Source organism: Gigantopelta aegis, chromosome 3 (genome assembly GCF_016097555.1).
Source record: "Gigantopelta aegis isolate Gae_Host chromosome 3, Gae_host_genome, whole genome shotgun sequence".
In the NCBI taxonomy this organism is placed as follows: domain Eukaryota; kingdom Metazoa; phylum Mollusca; class Gastropoda; order Neomphalida; family Peltospiridae; genus Gigantopelta; species Gigantopelta aegis.
Window position 1 is genome coordinate 43,874,086 of NC_054701.1, and position 23,157 is coordinate 43,897,242.

The 23,157-nt window shown below is 34.6% G+C and overlaps 1 protein-coding gene across 6 annotated transcripts in view; it reads left to right on the plus strand.

Annotated features, from left to right (window-relative positions):
- The window catches only part of LOC121368092, a 132,700-nt gene that overhangs the window by 44,085 nt on the left and 65,458 nt on the right, over positions 1–23,157 (plus strand). For all 6 annotated transcript variants that reach the window (XM_041492645.1, XM_041492646.1, XM_041492648.1 and 3 more), the window contains one exon: positions 6,572–6,736. In XM_041492645.1, the coding sequence (XP_041348579.1) occupies positions 6,572–6,736 (165 nt within the window). The remainder of the gene's footprint in view (positions 1–6,571; positions 6,737–23,157) is intronic.

The following is a 23,157-nucleotide window of genomic DNA, read 5'->3' on the forward strand; positions in this document are numbered from 1 at the left end:
ACCACACAGATTTTGAGAGGAAACCCGCTGTCGCCACAACATGGGCTACTCTTCCGATTAGCAGCAAGGGATCTTTTATTTGCACTTCCCACAGGCAGGATAGCACAAACCATGGCCTTTGTTGAACCAGTTATGGATCACTGGTCGGTGCAAGTGGTTTACACCTACCATTGAGCCTTGGGGAGCACTCACTCAGGGTTTGGAGTCGGTATCTGGATTAAAAATCCCATGCCTCGACTGGGATCCGAACCCAGTACCTACCAGCCTGTAGACCAATGGCCTGCCACGATGCCACCGAGGCCGGTGCTGGTTAAAGAAGACACATGTGCAGAGGGAGGGTTTCGGGGTGAACCCCCTCCTCACCCCCTGTTTAAAACAATTTTTTTTTTTTTTTTAAATATATTTTTCGAGTGAGCATGAACCAAACCACCCAAGAAATTTCAATCACCACAGACTAGATCCCCCAAATATTTCTTACACATGTGTTTGTAAAATGTTGCTGAGCTTAAACTTTGTATAGAAAATAATGCATCTTTAATCTGTACCAAATAAAAAATAATTTGTTTTAAAAACCCATCATATTTTACTATATCTTCAGTGGAGAGCTCAAAACTTGTATTTAAAATAATTGAAAAGTCTTCGTTCTGGAGTTAATGCAGGACTCTAAGAATTGAAAAAGCCATTTGTAGACTACATTGTTTTTTTCTTTCTATTTTTTTCTTTTTTTCTTTTACAAGTAATCAATTTTATATTGCATATCCTGTTTCAAGCATCTACATGTATACTTTCCATTAAAAAACAATCAGTATCTTAAGTTTTTCTCTCCATAAATAATCTTTCTATATTTTGATTTATTTTAGCAATATCAATAATTTGTCTATAGTAGTGTTGGTATAAAGTGCTCCTACTAGCAGTAGCTAATGGAAATTACCCCATTAGCTCAGTTGGTAAAGCACTGTACTCTTAAACAGAGTGTCTGTGGCTTGAATCCTGTATGTGGAGGTTGATTTATCTGTTACATATCAGACAAAACACCTGAAAATGGAAGTACCATAAACTGAACAATTAATAATGGACATCTACCTCATTGCAATTACAGTCAAATATATATGTAATGGATGTCCATTAATTGCTTAATTTTGCAGTATTGAGTTAAATACTTTTAGAAACCACGAGTTGTGTAAGATAAATCGTCTCCAACGGGCACAAGTATATTATTCTGTTTCTTACATGCCCTTAGAAAGTCATTTTTAATATAAGTTTAATGGGAAAACACTAAACACATGACGTAGTAAAATGATGTCATCTGTTTATGGTTAAAACTGTTTCTCAGGGTTTTTTCTATTTTATGATTTTAAATTTTTTCACAATATTTTATTTATATTAGTTTATCCAAATTTATAACATAAACCCTTATTGATTGCTGTATAAACCAGTTAACAAAAGACAAAGACTAATGTGTAAAGAATGGATCTTTAATGATGATGATCTTGGACAAATCAGGAAAATTGGACTTGTTTTGAAAACTTGTTCCTATTACACATTAGGTAAGTGCCGTAAATCCCACTCTTTGAAGCCTGGATTTGATAAGTGGTCTCCAGGAATACAGAATGGACACTGATGGCCAGACAGTGTGGTGTCTTTAATAATGATATTATATTAATGGACACAAATAGCTGTCTGTACTTAACACAACACAGCAAACAGAATACATGCACAGAGAGAAAAACAGTCAGATTGGTTTTGGAATTGTGGACTTGTATGCCACCAGAAAACCATTCTTGTCCTTGTGTCTTTGATGATAGGCTTACAATAACCTACCTGCTTTTAAAGACACGTCGTAAGACTTTGTTTATTTCTTTCTTTCTTTCTTTCTTTATTGTTTTGTTTTTGTTTTTGTTTTTGTTTTTGTTTTTGTTATATTGTTATTTTTTTAGGTCACGGTAATTTTTAATCTATATACATTGTATATGTTTCAGTTGATATGTTTATAGTTATACAGCATGTACCTTTTTTGTTAATAGACTAGCATTCAAGACAGGTAGCTAGATGTTTCTGTTTTTGTTTTTGTTTTATGTCAAAAGGAATATTTTAATGTAATTTACATGTCCATTAATTGTAATCATTAAACTCAGTTTAGTAACTTGTAATATGGTATGTGATCTGAAATTTTGGTTACTTTTGTATCCATATATTAAAGGAACTATCCTGAGTTTTTAGTCCTAAGCAAGACTTCTGGGTTTTTTCTCTGCAACAAAATAAACACATATCCTGCTTTTTTGTGTTTCTAAAAACACCATCTTATCTTAACATGTTTTAACTATAAATGAATATATGGATATGGATAAATGCATCTGGAATGACCTTCGTAGCCCAGTGGTAAAGTGTTCGCTTGATGCACGGTCAGTTTGGGATCGATCCCCTTCAGTGGGCCCATTGGGCTATTTCTTGCTCCAGCCAGTACACCACGACTGGTACATCAAAGGCCATGGCATGTGCTATCCTGTCTATGGGATGGTGCATATAAAAGATCCCTTGCTGCTAATCTAAAAGAGTAGCCAGTAAGTGGCGACAGCGGGCTTTCTCCCTCAATATGTGTGGTCCTTAACCATATGTCCGACGCCATATAACCTGTAAATAAAATGTGTTGAGTGCATCATTAAATAAACAATTTCCTTCATTTCCTGGAATGACCTTTGGCTGAATTATTTAAAATTCATTTGGCTGTTGGAAGAAATAATACATTTGTGTGTTCAAAATTATTTTAGACAAAAACTGATATTGAGAAACTACAAAACATTATAGTGTCCAGGGATGAATTGAATATGTAAGTAAATTGTAATTTTAATAATGTAAAAAGGATTTTATTTGTCCAAAACCTTTTAAAATGGCCACAAATGGCCTTTGTAACACCAGTTACTGGCTGGAACGAGAAATAGCCCAATGGGTCCACCAATGGGGATTGATCCTAGACTGACTGCGCATCAAGGGAACACTTTACCACTGGGTTATATCCCGCCCCTGAAATGTGCTGAACGTCTTTGCAAAGGAAAAGAAAACAAGTGTGTTCTTGTTGGTGATTGGATGAAAGTTGCCATGGTGAGTGAGCCTATTCACTAGCCGACCTGAGAGTGCTAATGCATTGTACTTGTATTAATTAAGCTACAATTTCATTTGACATTGCAAGCAACCGCAGACTTTCAAAATCTAGGTGAACCATAAATAATTGATCAGTATCAAATTAATAACAAATACAATGGATATTCCACCAGCATTATGTGCAATCTGATTAAAAGTTAGTTTTCCCATTCCGACTAGTGCTCATCATGAGTAACATCCAAATCCAGTGGGCATCGATGTTTTAATTCAGAATGTTCTGTTTTCCTGTTCTAACCGGGATTCCAGATGTGTTGTGTGAAGATCTTCTTTTTTTCTTCTTTTTTTTGGTCTGATTTAAAGTTCTGCTGTACTATTACAACAGGAGGCAGAATGTAGCTCACTGGTTTACAGCTCACCTGGGGTTTGGTTTTAGAATCAATCTCCCCCAATTGACTTCGATTTTCCCAACCCCAGCCAGTTCCTCCTGACTGGTAGATCAAAAGCCATGCACTGGCCTGTCTGGAGATATCAGCCTTGGTGGTGCAGTGGTTAAGACATTGGACTTAAGGCTAGTAGGTACTGGCTTCGCATCCTGGTACCCATTCAGTGTGAGGTTTACAACCCATTTGGTACATATAAGCCCACTACACCGACTTCTCTTTCACAAACAACTAACCACTAAACCTCTGTCCTAGACATACAGCCCAGAAAGCTGAAGTGTGTGTCCAGGACAGCGTGCTTGAACCTTAATTGGATATGATCATGAAAATAAGTATCAATGGAATAATATCTGGAGAAGTGCCAATAAAAGGTCAGTTGGTGCCTTTCGGGAGTAAACTGTGTTGTGGCAACAGGTTTGCTCCTCCCTCCCCCCCTCTCTCTCTCTCTCTCTCTCTCTCTCTCTCTCTCTCTCTCTCCCCCCCCCCCCCCCCCTTACCTCCTACTTCTGTAGAGTGTCAAAATAATGTGTTTAGACACCAAACAGCCATGGTTAAAATGTTCTGAGGTATCTGCATTAATCAAACTGATTTAATGTGGTTCATAACACTTAGAAAAATAATGTCATTTGACCACTTTAATCATCTTCCCACAAGTAGATTAAATATTAATTTTCTAAGTTCAGTACACATGTAAAGGTTCCATTGTATGTCACTGTATTGTAGTGACTGGTAAGATGAATAAGCTTTATTATTTCATACAGAGTATAGCCACCATAGGGCGACATCTACTAGGGAGTAGGGGAGGGAGGGGCAGTTTTCCCCCTGAAGTGCTATTTTTATTTGGTTGGAGATCCTCTATTATCCTCTTCTTTTTTTTAAAGTATTATTTAATTTTATTTATTTTTTACTGCTCCCCTCCCCTGTTATTTTATGCTGGCTACAACCTTGTAATAGTTACTTGTGTATGAACCCGTATCTAAATAACATGTGAATACTTTCATGTTGACATAAAATTTGCATTAACTATACAAATCTTTCATTGATCTGAACTCGGAGACACGCATTACTGATAAATAGTTGTTTTCAATTTCATTTGTATTATTTCTCAAAGGTTTTTGTTGCTAAATTGTGAAGGTTTGTTTTGTTGATCGTTTGCTTGTGTATAGTTTGTTGTTTTCACTTTTAGTGTGTGGCCTAGTTAATGCAGAAAAACAGTAAAGTGCAGTGGTCATTTCTGTTTGTGAATACAGATTTTTGTTTTATTCACTTTAGAGTAGTAGACTGTGTAAAGGAACATGTTGGTTGCTATGGAAAACTAGCTCCATTGTTTCATTCATTGTAAGTGGGGACAAAATAATCGTTTGTGGTTCTGTTATGGAATGACTTTATGATTCCCTACTGACACATTCTGTATGTAAATAAGGGGCAGAAAGAAAGCACTAAATGACCCCTTGTAAATTGGGGTGTAACACCATTGGGTGCTAATCGTTCATTACTTAACACCAAATCTTGCCTTTTTATATCCCTTTGTACCATGTAATGTTTTGTAAAGTTACATAATACTTATCGATACCTTTTTAAACATTATATATATTGTTGAATGGCTCATTGCCGTGACTATTTGAGAGACAGACATACAGAGAAGGATGGACAGACATATATACAGACAGACAGACAGACAGACAGACAGACAGATATAGACAGACAGACAGACAGACAGAGTGACATGGAGACACAGAGGTAGAGGTAGTTTTTGTGTGTATGTGTCTTCCCCTCCCCATCTGTAGGCATCAGCTGGTGCAAGAGGAACAAATAACATGTGCTGTGGTTTGTACTGATATTAAATGATCTCACTATTTCCTTGACATATTGAAAGAATGAATAAAGAGTCAAACTAATTTGATTTTAAAATTTAGAAAAAGACTTTGGAATCCATACATTTCTTCTTTTTTAAATGCATTTATTTAGAAAGACATTACAACCACTATAATATTTATTATTTATTCAGAATGACATTAACCGCTGTAATATTCGTTTTTATTTGGAAGAACATTTGACCTATTACTAATATGTTATTTTAACGTTATTCAATTACCTTGTGTTTGATTTCCACCATAATTTAATATCTCTTTTTCCTAGCTCTGCCAACATGCACATCATGCCAATATTGATCAATTTGGTTTTTCACAGAGCATGTCTGTCACGCCTACTCATGTTAAATTTTTAAATAATGAGTATTTTGGAATTGATCACTTTTTCATCACTGTCTCGTCCAAGAGTCGAAATTACCGTACCATATGTCTTAATTTTAAATTTGCTGAGGCATCAATAAACACATACTTCTTTACATTCCTTTCCTAAAATCTGAGCTTCTTTACTGTTATTCAATCACGGTGGGTTCTGCAGCTGTATAAAAAAGGTCTCTTGTATTTTGTCGCAGTAGGATCCTTGATGAATTGAGTGTTGCAAAATAGTGTTCATTTTCTGAGATACATTCTGGGGATACCACTGGTCATACAATCGAACCTGTGGTTAAGCACCCACCTGAAAGAATGTAAGGTACCTCGTAAAGCAATTGGCTACTTAATGTAGGTCATTTTATACCATAGAAGATAGGTTGCTGCCCAATACAGGATTAGTTTGTTCAATAAATAATTTCAGGAATTAGTAAGATGGGTTTTTTTTTAGACATATAGCTGCTTAATACAGTTAAATGTATGCCATATTAATTTGAGGCAGAGATAAAAATATTTGAGAATGCCAGATTTTGGCATTGACTAAAAACTGTTCCTATTCTTGTTTGATAAATGCTCACAATACCCCTGCCCCCCCCCCCCCCCCCCCCACACACACACACACCTTACTTTTTATTATTGTACAATATTGTCTGGATTCTTTTTGTATTTTATTTTCATATTTTGCTCTCAGTTTTTCAGCACTATAGAGGTGAATGCTGAACATTATGGCATATAGATGTATATTATTCAGATCCTCACTTCTAAGTTATTTAATTTTTGTTTTTAATTTTTCAGAACTTTGAAAATGTCCGATTGAATTTGAATCAGTCAGGGTCCACTTTCCGACGAAACCAACATGAGCAGCTTGTGCAAAAAATCAGATCACAGAAAGAGGTCATAAAGGTGAAAGTGAAGTCATCACCACAACCAAAGTCTGATGGACGAGACAGATCAAAACAGGTGAGTCCAGAAAACAGAATTTTACTGTTTACTGTTTACAGGTATAGTTTATACAGGGATTCCAGAAAACAGAATTTTACTGTTTACTGTTTACAGATTTCTAATTTATACAGGGAGTACAGAAAACAGAATTTTACTGTTTACTGTTTACAGATTTCTAATTTATATAGGGAGCCCAGAAAACAGAATTTTACTGTTTACTGTTTACAGATTTATAATTTATACAGGGAGCCCAGAAAACAGAATTTTACTGTTTACTGTTTACAGGTTTATAATTTATACAGGGAATACAGAAAACAGAATTTTACTGTTTACAGGTTTATAATTTATACAGGGAATACAGAAAACAGAATTTTACTGTTTACTGTTTACAGGTTTATAATTTATACAGGGAATACAGAAAACAGAATTTTACTGTTTACAGGTTTATAATTTATATAGGGAGTATAGAAAACAGAATTTTACTGTTTACTGTTTACAGATTTATAATTTATACAGGGAGTACAGACTCGCTGTGCATGGTTTTTCAGAGTTTATTATTTTGAAACTGGTGGGATGGGGAATATATTTGTCAGTTTTGAAGAAGCAAGAACACATTAATAAATCCATTCCCATACTCAAACCCTAAACTACCTCTCCTGGTGGTGTATATGGAAATGAAATTTTAGCCATTTGCCATTGTTGTTGTGAATATGTGCTTCATGTTTGGTAAAGAACACAGATGTGTATAAAAACTTGGACTTTTTTTTTTTTTATGTCTTTAAAAGTAGGGTAAATAGAGAATAACTGGTTACTGTTTTAAGTGTCTCTGTAAAGGCACATTTTAATTAGATGTATGGAAGGAAATAGTATTTATGTTAATATATCCTATAGTTCATTTTAAAAAAGGCTTTATCCTATGAAGCTTAGAATGGCATTCACAATTCGACCTGCATGAGCAGGATAAAGCTGATATCTTAGGACAGTAACCAGTTATTTTATTTATCCTGCAATTCACATACATATTTTTTTTTTTTTAAATAAACTGTTTTATTTCACAACTTTACCGTTTTGCACCAAAACAAAATAGTCCTTAAATAACAACAAAATATTTTTTATTTTTAAATTAAAATTTGTGTTCAAAATGTTTTTTTTTTTTTTTAAATCAAAACAATCAACTGGAAATAAAGGAATAAGTAGCTGTGAACAATATAACATTTATTTGTTGATCATAACTAGTGTAAAAATAGTTCTGCCCCAAAAACCTATATTTTTGGTCAGTGACCTTAAATACAGAGATTTATCTAGTCATCATATCTTGACAATACATGTAGCGATTGTGAGATAAAAATCCTTTGTTGTTACTTGGTAGGAGTAGCTTATATGGTGACAGAAAAGGGTTTCTTATATCACTATCTCAATAAGACCAAGTGTTGAACCAACTGTAAATAAATAAAAAAATGTCTTCTTCTTGTTAAACAGACATCCTTTTTGTCATAAAGCGAGAATAACATATTAAGTTTCCGATGGCGTCTAGTTTCCATTTAGTTCAACATTTAATTTTCTCATTTACTCTAAATCCAAAATCAGTGACATTGTTAAAGTTACATCAACATGTATGTGGGGTGAGGCGTAGCCCAGTAGTACAGCACTCGCTTGATGAGCAGTCGGTTTGGGATCGATCCAGCCAGTGCACCACGACTGGTACATCAAAGGCCATGGTATGTGCTATCCTGTCTATGGGATGGTGCATATAAAAGATCCCTTGCTGCTAATCGAAAAGAGTAGCCCATGAAGTGGCGACAGCAGGTTTCCTATCTCAATATCTGTGTGGTCCTTAACCATATGTCTGATGCCATATAACCGTAAATAAAATGTGTTGAGTGCGTCATTAAATAAAACATATGTATGCTCGTATCAAGGCATGTTAAAAAAAATTATCATTAGCAGATTAAATTTTCTTTTTGACTTTTAAATCTAATAAAAGATTTTCTTTTAAACATTTTGAATGTTCCATCACAAATTATTTTCTTAATTCACCATATTAGTTTATGGTGGTTAAGACATTTAATTCTGCCGTATTCTTGTTTTTAACCATATCTCGCTGAGGTCAGTTTCCATAAGAATGTCTCGTAGATCGAGGTGTGTCTCATCCTTGATTGATCTGTCCCATTCAGGTTCTCATCACTGGTACATCAAAGTCTGTAGTATGTACTGTCCTGTTGGTGGGCATATAAAAGATCCCTTGCTACTATATCATTACAGTATTTGGTGGTATAACCGTAAATAAAATGTGTTGAGTGCATCGTTAAATAAAACATGTATTTGGTGGTTTTTCTCTCTTTTGACCAAGTGTTGAAATAATATTTTGAATACCAAATAGCTTTTGTTTAAAAATTAATGTTGTTAAAGAAATATTTCTTTCCTTTCTTTTCTAGAGGTCAAGTATGAATATATATTATACATATATAATATATATATATATATCATAGAACTGTGAGTTCATTATTACAGGTGAATAATACAAGAAAAGAAAGAAAGAAATGTTTTGTTTAACAACCCACTCAACACATTTTATTTACGGTTATATGGTGTCAGACATATGGTTAAGGACCACACAGATATAGAGAGAGGAAACCCACTGTCGCCACTTCATGGGTTACTCTTTTCAATTAGCAACAAGGGATCTTTTATATGCACATCCCACAGACAGGGTAATCGTGGTGCACTGGAATGAGAAATATCCCAATCAGCCCACTAACGGGGATCAATCCCAGACCGACTACGCATCGAGCGAATGTTTTACCACTGGGCTACGTCCCCCCCACCCCCAGGTGTATAATACAATGTTTACAGCATGGTTTATATTTAGCGATAGGATAATAAATCATATTAATCTTTGACTTTGGAAACATTGACAGGTGATCAGTTAAATAAATGACTGATGGAAGTCCAGATAAATGTTTTGAGAATATTATGTTTTGAAGTGTTATTATAAACACATTTTGAGAAAAATATTTCTTTTAATTTCTAAAAACATTATATGAAATACATGTAAATAAATTAATGAAATATAAAATATTTTGTTATCAGTTAAGCCTATCTGTAGTTTTTGCCTGTCCTGTCTTTGGTAATACCTGTACACATATATAATTAAAAAGTCTCTCTCTCTATATATATATACTGAATAATCTTTGAAATAAAATCTTGTTTGTCATGTGGCGACCCGAAATTGAATCAATCTGTCCATGATTAAATCTCACTATACCATGACTGGTAACATTTTGTATGAAATTGTACTTGTGGCTAAAAATACACTAGTACATGTATATCACACACGAAGATAATATAGGCCTACTCATATACCCGTAACTGTATACCGTAAATCCTTGAAGATACAAACATGTAGTCAAACTTGCTCAGATGTGAACCTCTATTAAGCAGGCACCTGTCTTTAAAGGCCAACTTAATTTCTTCATTTCCATCTAGCTGTAAATTTGACAACATTATGAAGGCACCTGGCATAAAGACAACTTAACTCTTCCCATATCAGCTGTTATATACAGTACAGTCCAAGTTAATGTTTGTTTTGTTTAACGTCACCAGTAGAGCACGTTGAATTTTTAATCGTTGGCTATTGGAAGTCAAACATTTGGTAATTTTGACATATAGTTACTGTTTTAGATAGGAAATCTACTAATTGTTTCCATTAGTAGCAAGGGATCTTTTAGAAAACCCACTAATTGTTTCCATTAGTAGCAAGGGATCTTTTAGAAAACCCACTAATTGTTTCCATTAGTAGCAAGGGATCTTTTAGAAAACCCACTAATTGTTTCCATTAGTAGCAAGGGATCTTTTAGAATGAAAAATAACCCAATGGGCCCAGCAATGTGGATTGATGCTAGAATGAACATGGATCAGGTGAGCACTTTACCACTAGGCTACATCCCACCCCATAGTACATTTAAAGTTTAATAAGGAAAGGAAAGGAATGTTTATTTAATGACACCACAGCACATTTTAAACTATGGCTAACTGATGCCTATCATATGGTTATTTCGAGAGAAAGAAAGTTGAAAACCACAGCTGCCACATAGAATGCTCTTAAAAAGCAGTGAGGGATCTTTTATTTGCACTTTTGCATATGCAGTACAGTCCATACCACGGCCTTTGATGTACCAGTCATGGGGTACTGGTAACTTGTACTAAGTCGCGACTTGCATTAAGACATCACTTTGTCGTATTCTTGGTTGATTAACAGGTATAGTTTATGTGAAACTTTGAATAACAACAACTATTAAAGAGCCACCTGTGTTAAGAGACCACTTGGATATTCTGTCATATGATCTACATCTAATTATAAATTAACAGGCAACATTTTAATGCTTTATTAGGTCATGGGGCAGGACATAGCACAGTGGTAAAGTGGTTGCCTGATGAGCAGTTGGTCTATGATCAATCCATGTCAGTGGTATGTGCTATCCTGTCTTTGGGATGGTGCATATAAAAGATCCCTTGCTACTAATTAACTCATTCCTTTATTTTTAAATTTTTTTATTAATTTTTTTTAAAACGTAAAATTAAATAATTAAAACATTTTAAATACCAGCCAGGATACAGCAGATGAATGCAGGCAACATTTTGTTCATTATATCACATCACAATTTGCTGTGCAAGTTTCACCGATTACTACCCAGTTTTATAACATTTAACAGTAGTTGCTAATCAAGTTTCAATTTGACTACAAATATCACTAATCACAATTTTGAAAACAAAATGTTCTCTGGAATGACTTTTGTTTTTGTGAGTTTCTAAAAAAAGTTATAAATTAATGGTGGCCTCAGGCCCACACATCATGGGCATTTGCTGCATGAAAACTATTCGTTATTGGCAGTTACATCACCGTGATCAATACAGCATAGTGGCTAAAATTGAGACTGGAAATTGTCCATTGTTATGTGTCCAGTATGGCCAGTGTTACCCAATGATCATTATGGGCTATTGATCACAAACACTAACAGTCTTATTTATTAGCAAAGCCATCTTGCAGTCGTTACGAAATACTGTTGTTACTAGTTAATATTCAATAGCCAGGTTTCTACCTCATTAGGTAAACTTGGCAGATGTATTAGTGTTATGTTGCTGCTAAAAGGCTCAACGTTAATGGTCAATATATATTTTTTTGACTAATGCCAGTGTGGTGGATGGGTTTCTTATCGTTCCATAACCATATATATTATACATAAAGCAATTTTACACACTCCAAAATACTTGTGTTTTCGTTACCACTGATTTGTACGAGCATTTTCTTGAAGGGGACTCTATATGTGGTATGTATTGTGAAGTTTTGCTAAAACTACAATTATATATAGAATTATAGAAGGTAAAATTGTAAAAACGTTCATTTAGTTTGAACATAGTCCACACAAGTAAAGTTTTGTGTGAACAGTTTTTTATTTGCACATTAAATTTAAGATGTTGTTTTTACATGGTCATTGCATGATGGGTTATGTGAAACCAAAAGGGTTACCTGAATTTGATTTTGTGTATATAAATATGGCTCACACAAATTTTCACTTCTCATAGGCCTATGTGCTGTACAAACTGTGGAATGAGCTGTTAAGTGTTTTATTTCCCAAACGAGCATGCAGAACAATACATTTTCCAGAAAGTCAATAACTTTAATGTAACATGTACTTATATGTATTTTAGCAGGAATTAAATTTGCATGCTGCATATTGAACTACAAAGCCTAAAAAAAATCCTGATTGTTTTGGGGACAAAAAGGACAACCCTATTTTAATTTTAATTTATATATATATATATATATATATATATATGTACATGTATTAGTATTTAAAAAGAGTGCATACATAATATTTTATCTGCACCCATATGGGTAAATGTAGTAAAAAAAACCCACCCCAAAACAACAATTGTTTCCTAAAATGTAAAAAAATTTTTTTATATATAGGCCTAACCAAGAAATAGATTTATCAATGAATCTGTTATAAAAAAGAAATAATTATGGAACATTGGCATGCATAAGTAATTACTATAATAAGACTTTTATAACCAGTAAAATTAGTCGTATTATTTTAGTCTTAGATCTAGCACATCTATAATAGGAGTAAATGAAGAGAAAGATGACCTTTTTAGAGTAGGTTTTGTTTTCTATATATATATATAACTTGGAATTAGTGGAATAATTAACTTCTAAAGTAGGCAGGTGAAAATAGTCACCTTTACGACATCAAAGGGAAGAATGTGACAGGGTGAATTGATAAAGGTGTGACCTGCACAGAGATAAAACATTACAGTTGGTCCAGATCAAGAGCTGAAAACATTCACTGCAATGACAGGATTATGTGAAGTCTGCCCTCTTACTAAAGGCACGGTCACACTGTGTGAGTTACAGAAACATTCAGAAGCATCTGATTTAGTTATGGGGGCAAGACGTAGCCTAGTGGTAAAGCACTCGCTTGATGCGTGGTCAGTTTGGGATTGATCCCCGTCAGTGGGCCCATTGGGGTATTTCTCATTCCAGCCAGTGCACCACGACTGGTACATCAAAGGCCGTGGTATGTGCTATCCTGTCTATGGGATAGTGCATATAAAAGATCCCTTGCTGCTAATCGAAAAGAGTAGCCCATGAAGTGGCGAATGCGGGTTTCCTCCCTCAATATCTGTGTGGTCCTTAACCATATATCCGACGCCATATAATTGTAAATAAAATGTGTTGAGTTCGTCGTTAAATAAAACATTTCCTTTCCTTTCCTGATTTAGTTATGATTAGTTGTAAAATAAGATAAGCTGAAGATGATAACAGAAAACATTTTGTTCAGTATTGCATCACGATTCACTATGCAAGTTTCAGAAATCGCTACACAATTTTTAAAACATTAAACAGCAGTTGCTAATCAATTTTCAATTGACTAGAAATATCGCTAATCAAGATTTTGAAAACAAAATGTTCCCTGAATAATTGTTTCATCCCTTTGTATTTAATCAGCAATTTGTTTCTGATGTATGAAAGTGTGTGGTATGTATTGTTATATATTGATAAATATTTGTTATTTATAATTAAAACACATTTGAACCTGCTGCTTCAATTTTCATGACATTTGACAGACATTTCATCCATAAAAATGAATTCCGCAATTAAATGTAAGTCGAGAATAAAAGTATGTAAAAGATCCATTGCTGGTATTCAATAAAGTAGCATAATCAGTGTAGTAGGTTTATTAATTTTAATTTTTTTTTTAGCAGTTAACCATGTGTTGCTGTTATCAGGCCAATTTTACAAAGCCTGTTTTTCTTAAACGCTTGTGCTTAAGCATTGCAAATATATGAAGTTACACATGTGTAAGTGATAAACAGGCTTTGTAAATTTGGCCCATCAGCACATGGTCAATACTTCCTGTTAGAACAATGTGCTGAGGTGTCATTAAACGAGCATTCATTTCCTTCCCTCACATCTGTGGAGTTCAAATAAAATTATCAGGTTTAGACTAGCAGTACAACTAGTCTGTATACTGTAAAATATTACTAAAAGTGGTACAGTGTGGTCACGCCTTAAACACACGAAGCACACCTAGGGTGTCTGTTTACCAGCTTAATGGTGAAACTGTAATTTTCAAGTGCACTAAGAATGTTGCGTGTTAGGTATAGATCTGAGAACAGTACATGCTGTACATTCTTTTATTTAGAATAAGTAACACCACCAGTTTTATTTAATGTACATTTTGACTGAATGTAAGACCCATAACATAAATTCCAAAGGCCATGGCATATGCTGTCATGTCAGGGAAAAGCCAGCCAGTGCCCCACGACTGGTATATCAAATGCCATGGTATGTGCTATCCTGTCTGTGGGATGGTGCATATAAAAGATCCCTTGCTGCTAATCAAAAAAAGTAGCCCATGAAGTGGTGACAGCGGGTTTCCTAGCTCTTTCTATATCTGTGTGGTCCTCAGCCATATGTCTGATGCCATATAACCGTAAATAAAATGTGTTGAGTGCACGTTAAATAAAAACATTTCCTTCTAGGGAAAAGTACATATAAAAAATCTCTTGCTAATGACAAAATGTGGTGGGTTTTCTCTGAAGACCACAAACCGAAATTTATGAAGCTTTTTTTTTTTTTAAATGCATTGCTTAAGCATTGTAAATGTACATGTATGTTGTTACACACGTTTAATACAAACAGGCGTTTAATACAAACAGGCGTTGTAAATGTACATGTATGTTGTTACGCACGTTTAATACAAACAGGCGTTGTAAATGTACATGTATGTTGTTACGCACGTTTAATACAAACAGGCGTTGTAAATGTACATGTATGTTGTTACGCACGTTTAATACAAACAGGCGTTGTAAATGTACATGTATGTTGTTACGCACGTTTAATACAAACAGGCGTTGTAAATGTACATGTATGTTGTTACGCACGTTTAATACAAACAGGCGTTGTAAATGTACATGTATGTTGTTACGCACGTTTAATACAAACAGGCGTTGTAAATGTACATGTATGTTGTTACGCACGTTTAATACAAACAGGCGTTGTAAATGTACATGTATGTTGTTACGCACGTTTAATACAAACAGGCGTTGTAAATGTACATGTATGTTGTTACGCACATTTATACAAACAGGCGTTGTAAATGTACATGTATGTTGTTACGCACATTTATACAAACAGGCGTTGTAAATGTACATGTATGTTGTTACGCACGTTTAATACAAACAGGCGTTGTAAATGTACATGTATGTTGTTACGCACGTTTAATACAAACAGGCGTTGTAAATGTACATGTATGTTGTTACACACATTTATACAAACAGGCGTTTAATACAAACAGGCGTTGTAAATGTACATGTATGTTGTTACACACATTTATACAAACAGGCGTTGTAAATGTACATGTATGTTGTTACACACATTTAATACAAACAGGCGTTGTAAATGTACATGTATGTTGTTACACACGTTTAATACAAACATGCGTTGTAAATGTACATGTATGTTGTTACACACGTTTAATACAAACAGGCGTTTAATACAAACAGGCGTTGTAAATGTACATGTATGTTGTTACGCACGTTTAATACAAACAGGCGTTGTAAATGTACATGTATGTTGTTACGCACGTTTAATACAAACAGGCGTTGTAAATGTACATGTATGTTGTTACGCACATTTATACAAACAGGCGTTGTAAATGTACATGTATGTTGTTACGCACATTTATACAAACAGGCGTTGTAAATGTACATGTATGTTGTTACGCACGTTTAATACAAACAGGCGTTGTAAATGTACATGTATGTTGTTACGCACGTTTAATACAAACAGGCGTTGTAAATGTACATGTATGTTGTTACACACATTTATACAAACAGGCGTTTAATACAAACAGGCGTTGTAAATGTACATGTATGTTGTTACACACATTTAATACAAACAGGCGTTGTAAATGTACATGTATGTTGTTACACACGTTTAATACAAACATGCGTTGTAAATGTACATGTATGTTGTTACACACGTTTAATACAAACAGGCGTTTAATACAAACAGGCGTTGTAAATGTACATGTATGTTGTTACGCACGTTTAATACAAACAGGCGTTGTAAATGTACATGTATGTTGTTACACACATTTATACAAACAGGCGTTGTAAATGTACATGTATGTTGTTACGCACGTTTAATACAAACAGGCGTTGTAAATGTACATGTATGTTGTTACACACATTAATACAAACAGGCGTTGTAAATGTACATGTATGTTGTTACGCACGTTTAATACAAACAGGCGTTGTAAATGTACATGTATGTTGTTACGCACGTTTAATACAAACAGGCGTTGTAAATGTACATGTATGTTGTTACACACATTTATACAAACAGGCGTTTAATACAAACAGGCGTTGTAAATGTACATGTATGTTGTTACACACATTTATACAAACAGGCGTTGTAAATGTACATGTATGTTGTTACACACATTTAATACAAACAGGCGTTGTAAATGTACATGTATGTTGTTACACACGTTTAATACAAACATGCGTTGTAAATGTACATGTATGTTGTTACACACGTTTAATACAAACAGGCGTTTAATACAAACAGGCGTTGTAAATGTACATTATGTTGTTACGCACGTTTAATACAAACAGGCGTTGTAAATGTACATGTATGTTGTTACACACATTTATACAAACAGGCGTTGTAAATGTACATGTATGTTGTTACGCACGTTTAATACAAACAGGCGTTGTAAATGTACATGTATGTTGTTACGCACATTTATACAAACAGGCGTTGTAAATGTACATGTATGTTGTTACGCACGTTTAATACAAACAGGCGTTGTAAATGTACATGTATGTTGTTACGCACGTTTAATACAAACAGGCGTTGTAAATGTACATGTATGTTGTTACGCACGTTTAATACAAACAGGCGTTGTAAATGTACATGTATGTTGTTACACACATTTATACAAACAGGCGTTGTAAATGTACATGTATGTTGTTACGCACGTTTAATACAAACAGGCGTTGTAAATGTACATGTATGTTGTTACACACATTTATACAAACAGGCGTTGTAAATGTACATGTATGTTGTTACGCACGTTTAATACAAACAGGCGTTGTAAATGTACATGTATGTTGTTACGCACGTTTAATACAAACAGGCGTTGTAAATGTACATGTATGTTGTTACGCACGTTTAATACAAACAGGCGTTGTAAATGTACATGTATGTTGTTACACACGTTTAATACAAACAGGCGTTGTAAATTCACCCTACATGTCAGGATTACCAAATATTTAACATATCCAGTAGTCGATGATTAATGAATCAGTGTACTCTAGTGGTGTTGTTAAACAAAACTTTAACTGTCCAAGGTTCTCGATCTACTTGAGGAATATCTTACCCTATATTCTATTAATCCTTTCTTCCATTCATCCTATAAGACCAGCTAATCTGGCTTGTGACCGGTTTAGATTGCCCATTGTGTTTCCAGCAGATGAATGGGACTCATAATATAAACCCCCCCCCCACAACCGCCACCCCAACCTACACACTCCCACCCCCCACTCCTCACTCAAAAAACCCAACAACACCCCAACCCAAAAAACCACCCAAAAAACCCATAGACAACAAAAAGAAAGAACCCCCCCCCAAAAAACCTGAAGTTGTTTAATTTTGTGTGTGGAGTATACCATCTTGTTAGGCTATGTTTAAAGTCACTGATCCCAGTTCCCAAGATATGTATCTTTTCTGTTTTACATTTAAATCTACTTCAAATTCCAAGACAAACATTGAATTTGCCAAAATTGATCATTCAAACAAGAAATGTGTGTTAATGTATAATTTGACAGTTTAAAAAAAATCTATAATAGCCATAAATATTTTATACTGACAAGTAAGTAGCAACACATATCCAAGGACAGTGATTTCAATAAAATCAAATAATACTAAAATAAAAATAAAATAGAGTTAAATAAATAAATAAATAAAATATTAAAATAAAATATTTAATAAAATAAAATAAAATACATGTACTTAAAATAGAAATGAATAAATGAATGAATGAATGAATAAAATATTAAAATGAAATATTTAATAAAATATTAAAATGAAATATTTAATAAAATAAAATGAAATAAAAAAAATCATACTAAAAATCAAAAACACAAATGTAATGAAAAAAAAAAGTAAAATAAAATAAATCAAAAATAATAAAACAAAACAAAACACCTTCTGACTGATCCACCACCACTTAACATGGTGGAATGGATTTAATACCGTAAACCAAATTACGTACGGCAAATGTTTTATGGATGGCCTAAACCGATGTTATTCTATAGTCGTATAGGCACATGTCACGACACATACCCTGGCCTTTACACTGCATATGTAACTGGAAATCTGAGATCTGTTTTTGTCATCAAGACACGCCACCTGTACAGGATTCTCACGACTACCGCATTAGAAATAACTGCACAGTGTCCCCTTGGCGTACAATATTAACATAAAGAAATTTGTCTTCTTTGTCGAATTCTTACGTAGGTATTGAGACGCGTCACGTGCCTCCATTGTATCTACTGAAGCAGAAGTTATTGTACATATGGGCCGAGATTGCTGAATCACCCATCAGCTCGCCCCACCCTTTACTTTCGTAGTCACGCAGCTGAAAGGAACATTGTGAAGTCCCACCTTAGTTACTGCAATTATTGGGTATCTCGACACCCAGGAGTTAGTCACCTACATTTTCTATATCTCTCTCTCTCTCTCTGTTGGTCTGAAACCTCACCCATTAATCGTGTTGTTCGGTGTTATCTCAACATTCACTGTTCATATTTTTAGGGCTGAGGGTTTATGTTGGTTTATCGTAAGCAAAGCCAAATATAGATCAGTAAAAAAAATTATAATGTGAGAATATTGCGTAAGTGGCTAGTGGATATAATTTATCTTAAGAATTGCTTCTAAATGTAACAAATGAGTGAAAGTCATTTCTAGGCTCAGACTACCAACTGTCACGACGGAGTGCACCAACTTGCCAATCTCACGACTTCTACGACTTTCTAGTTGCTAGTCTGAGCACTCTTACAACTTGATTATCATCGTATATAACTCTTTAAGACTGAGTAGTTGTTAATTTGAGCACATCCATCATAAGTTGGGAGTGGGGGAAATTGCAATGCATGCAACCATCGAGTTGGCCAACTGTCATGACAGTTGATAGTCTGAACCTAGCGTAAGTTGGATACATGATTAATGAGTTGTAAGATAAATTATCACTAGAGGGAACAAGTTTAGTATTCTATACCTTATGTCTCCTCAAAAAACAAATTACATGCACAGTTATCTTGTGGGTCATTGATAGTAATCAGTATTGTGATGTTAATTTCAGTGGATGGTTTGGATTTCACATGTAGGTTATCACCATGGAGCAGCTTGTTAGATGTCTTTAATTTATTCATCAACATATGTTTGATATTGCCATATGATATCATAAATCTCGGACAGTGATCCATTAAAAGGGTGTGTAAAATATTCTGGATTTGCATAATTGAAGAAGGATGTTAATACCACTGAATATAACAGATCAAGTGATTAAAATATGCCCAAACAAAAATGATTGATTGTACTTGTTATAACAGGGATTGAAATCCATATCTAGGTCAGTTAACCATAATTTAGCCTGTCACCTGTATATTTATTGTTTGAATTAAAACAATCATTTGCTGTTGGGCATAATGAAAGGAATGTTTGTTTAATGACATCACAGTACATAATTTTATTCAGCAGCTGATAGATGTCTAACATTTTGTTATTGTCATGGATGTTGGAAATAGGTGGGTGGTGCAGGGTAGCACTGGCTCCGCCGACTTTGAAGATAATACATCCCCACCCCCTCCCAGTTGAAAGACATATTAATATATTATAGGCCCCTCCAGTTGCTGGTATCTTTTGGCACTTATGATTGTGACACTTGACAGTTGATAGTCGTAGCCTAGCATAAGTTGGATATATGATTAATGAGTTGTAAGATAAATTATCACTAGAGGGAACAAGTTTAGTATTCTATACCTTATGTCTCTTATGATTGTAACACTTGGTCCAAATCTGGCCATTTCTTCCATGACAAGGAAATGAATATAGAAAGTTAAAGTTTGTTTTGTTTAATGACACCACTAGAGCATATTGATTTATTAATCATCAGCTATTGGATGTCAAACAATTGGTAATTTTGACATACAGTCTTAGAAAGGAAACCCACTATATTTCTTCCATTAGTAACAAGGGATCTTTTATATGCATCATTCCAAAGAACAGGATAGCACATACCACATAGTGAATATAGAATATTGCACCAAAGTTAAAGCAATGTAAGCACTGTGCCAAAAATAAGTATGCCTAAAATAATCATGCCCAAATTAAGTACAGATATGCTGACCTCAAAACATTTCACATCAAAAACCCACTGAAATGTTGCTCTTTAATAGCATTTTAAATAGCTCGCAGTTTGTTTCTGAAGTTCTACTGCATTTCAGCAGAGGTGTGTTAATGATATTATTTTGCTGCAGAAGACCCAGCTGTGCTCAAAACAGACCCCCCAAAAGCTATTGTGTTTAAATTAGTGCGATCTAAAGCTCTGAAGGAGAAGGAAATGTTTTATTTAACGACACACTCAACACATTTTATTTACAGTTGTATGGTGTCAGACATATGGTTAAGGACCACACAAATACTGAGAGAGGAAACCAACTGTTACCACTTCATGGGCTACTGTTTTCGATTAGCAGTAAGGGATCTTTTATATACACCATCTCACGGACAGGATAACACATACCATAGCCTTAGATATACCAGTCATGGTGCACTGGCTGGAGCGAGAAATCACCCAATGACCCACTGACAGGGATCGATCCTAGACAGAAAGTACATCAAGCGAACGCTTTACCACTTTGCTATGTCCTGCCCCTCTAAAGCCCTGAATACATGTAAAATAAATGTGTGATGATCACCATTCATAGATTTGACCTGTGGTTTTCAGTATCAATAGTCACTTTCATTAAAATAACGAGGTCTTGTAGCCACAATTACTATGTAAATTTAAAACGTTTGTCGCTTCTGTTCAGTGTAATAAAGGAGTTGGGTATCAGTTTGAATGTGGGTTTTTTTAACGTTTTACCAATGACACTGATATACTGTGGCTTCTTATCCCAGTTAAATTGACTTGTTAATTATTCTTCATGAATTCACACTTTGTCGTGCAAGTCCCATTACTGATTTGTTGAGCATTTGTCTGCATACATTAAGCAGCCACCATTCCATTGTGCGAGTTACACATCATTTAACTAAACACAGCTTCAGCGCAGCTGCATTTTTGATGGTTGTGTTAACCTCATGGAATCTGGCATTAACAGTAATAGAATAGTTATATCATTTGTACTATTAATGTCACATACGTTGTTTTTTTACATACCGTATTTAACCAAGTGTGCGTAGGTGTGTTTTTATGTTCCATATTTAACTTTTAATTTTGTTGTGTGGGTGTATTTTAAGACATCTTTAATCCAAGTTGTGTCGAGATCAATTTTTATGGGGTATTTTTATTATATCATATTTAATTCAGTACATGTAAGTGTACTTCATGTATGTTTACATGCCATTTATAAAACCATTATATATAGGTATATTATTCATAGAATATGATAGCCAATTTATTTTTAATCAGATTCTCACATATTAAAGTGTGTATTCATGGTGTGGTCTTCATAGTCTTATATGAAGTCAAATGTAGTTCAGTAGTAGACTTATCTAAGACCGAGGTATGTGATATCCTGTCTGAGAAAGTGCATGTAAAAGATTCTTTTTTTGCTAATGGAAACATGTAGCGGGTTTCCTCTGAAGACTGTCTGAATTACCAAATGTTTGACATTCAATAGGAAGGAAGGAAGGAAATGTTTTATTTAACAATGCACTCAACACATTTTATTTTCGCTTATATTGTGTCGAACATATGGTTAACAGAGATATTGAGAGAGGAAACCCGCTGTAGCCACTTCATGGACTACTCTTTTCGATTAGCAGCAAGTGATCTTTTATATGCACCATCCAATAGACAGGATAGTACATACCACGGCCTTTGTTACACCAGTTGTGGAGTTCTGGCTGGAATGAAAAATAGCCCAATTGGTCCACAGATGGGGATCGATCCTAGACTGACCACACATCAAGCGAATGCTTTACCACTGGTCTACATCCCCCCTCCAACATTCAATAGCTGATGATTAATTAATCAATGTGCTCTAGAGGTGTCAATAACTCTTATGAAATGAGATGATGTGGGCGCCCCATCAATTTAATTACATTGTAAACCTGACAGTGTGCTGTACTGCGCCACCACAAGTTTGACATCACAGAAAGGCTCTGTCTATGAAAAGGTTAAAGAATGTTTGAACTTTCTCAGAACCAGAGCTTCTGTCTGATGTGCATGGGATTGTAGAATATACATATCAGACATTGTTGGATTATATTATCTGTATTACATCCACCACTGTATATCAAAAGCTGTGGTGTGTGCTATCCTTCCTGTTAAAAAGTACATTTAATACATACCTTTGCAAGAGAAATAGAATGCTTACCTCAGGTGTTTGGGATTGTAGAATATACATATCAGAAATTGTTGGATTATATTATCCATATTATCCACCACAGTATATCAAAAGCTGTGGTATGTGCTATCCTTCCTGTTAAAAAGTACATTTAATACATACCTTTGCAAGAGAAGTAGAATGGTCACCTCATGTGTTTTGGATTGTATTATCAACCACAGTAAATCAAAAGCTGTGGTATGTGCTATCCTTTCTGTTAAAAAAGTACATTTAATAGATTCCTTGCAAGAGAA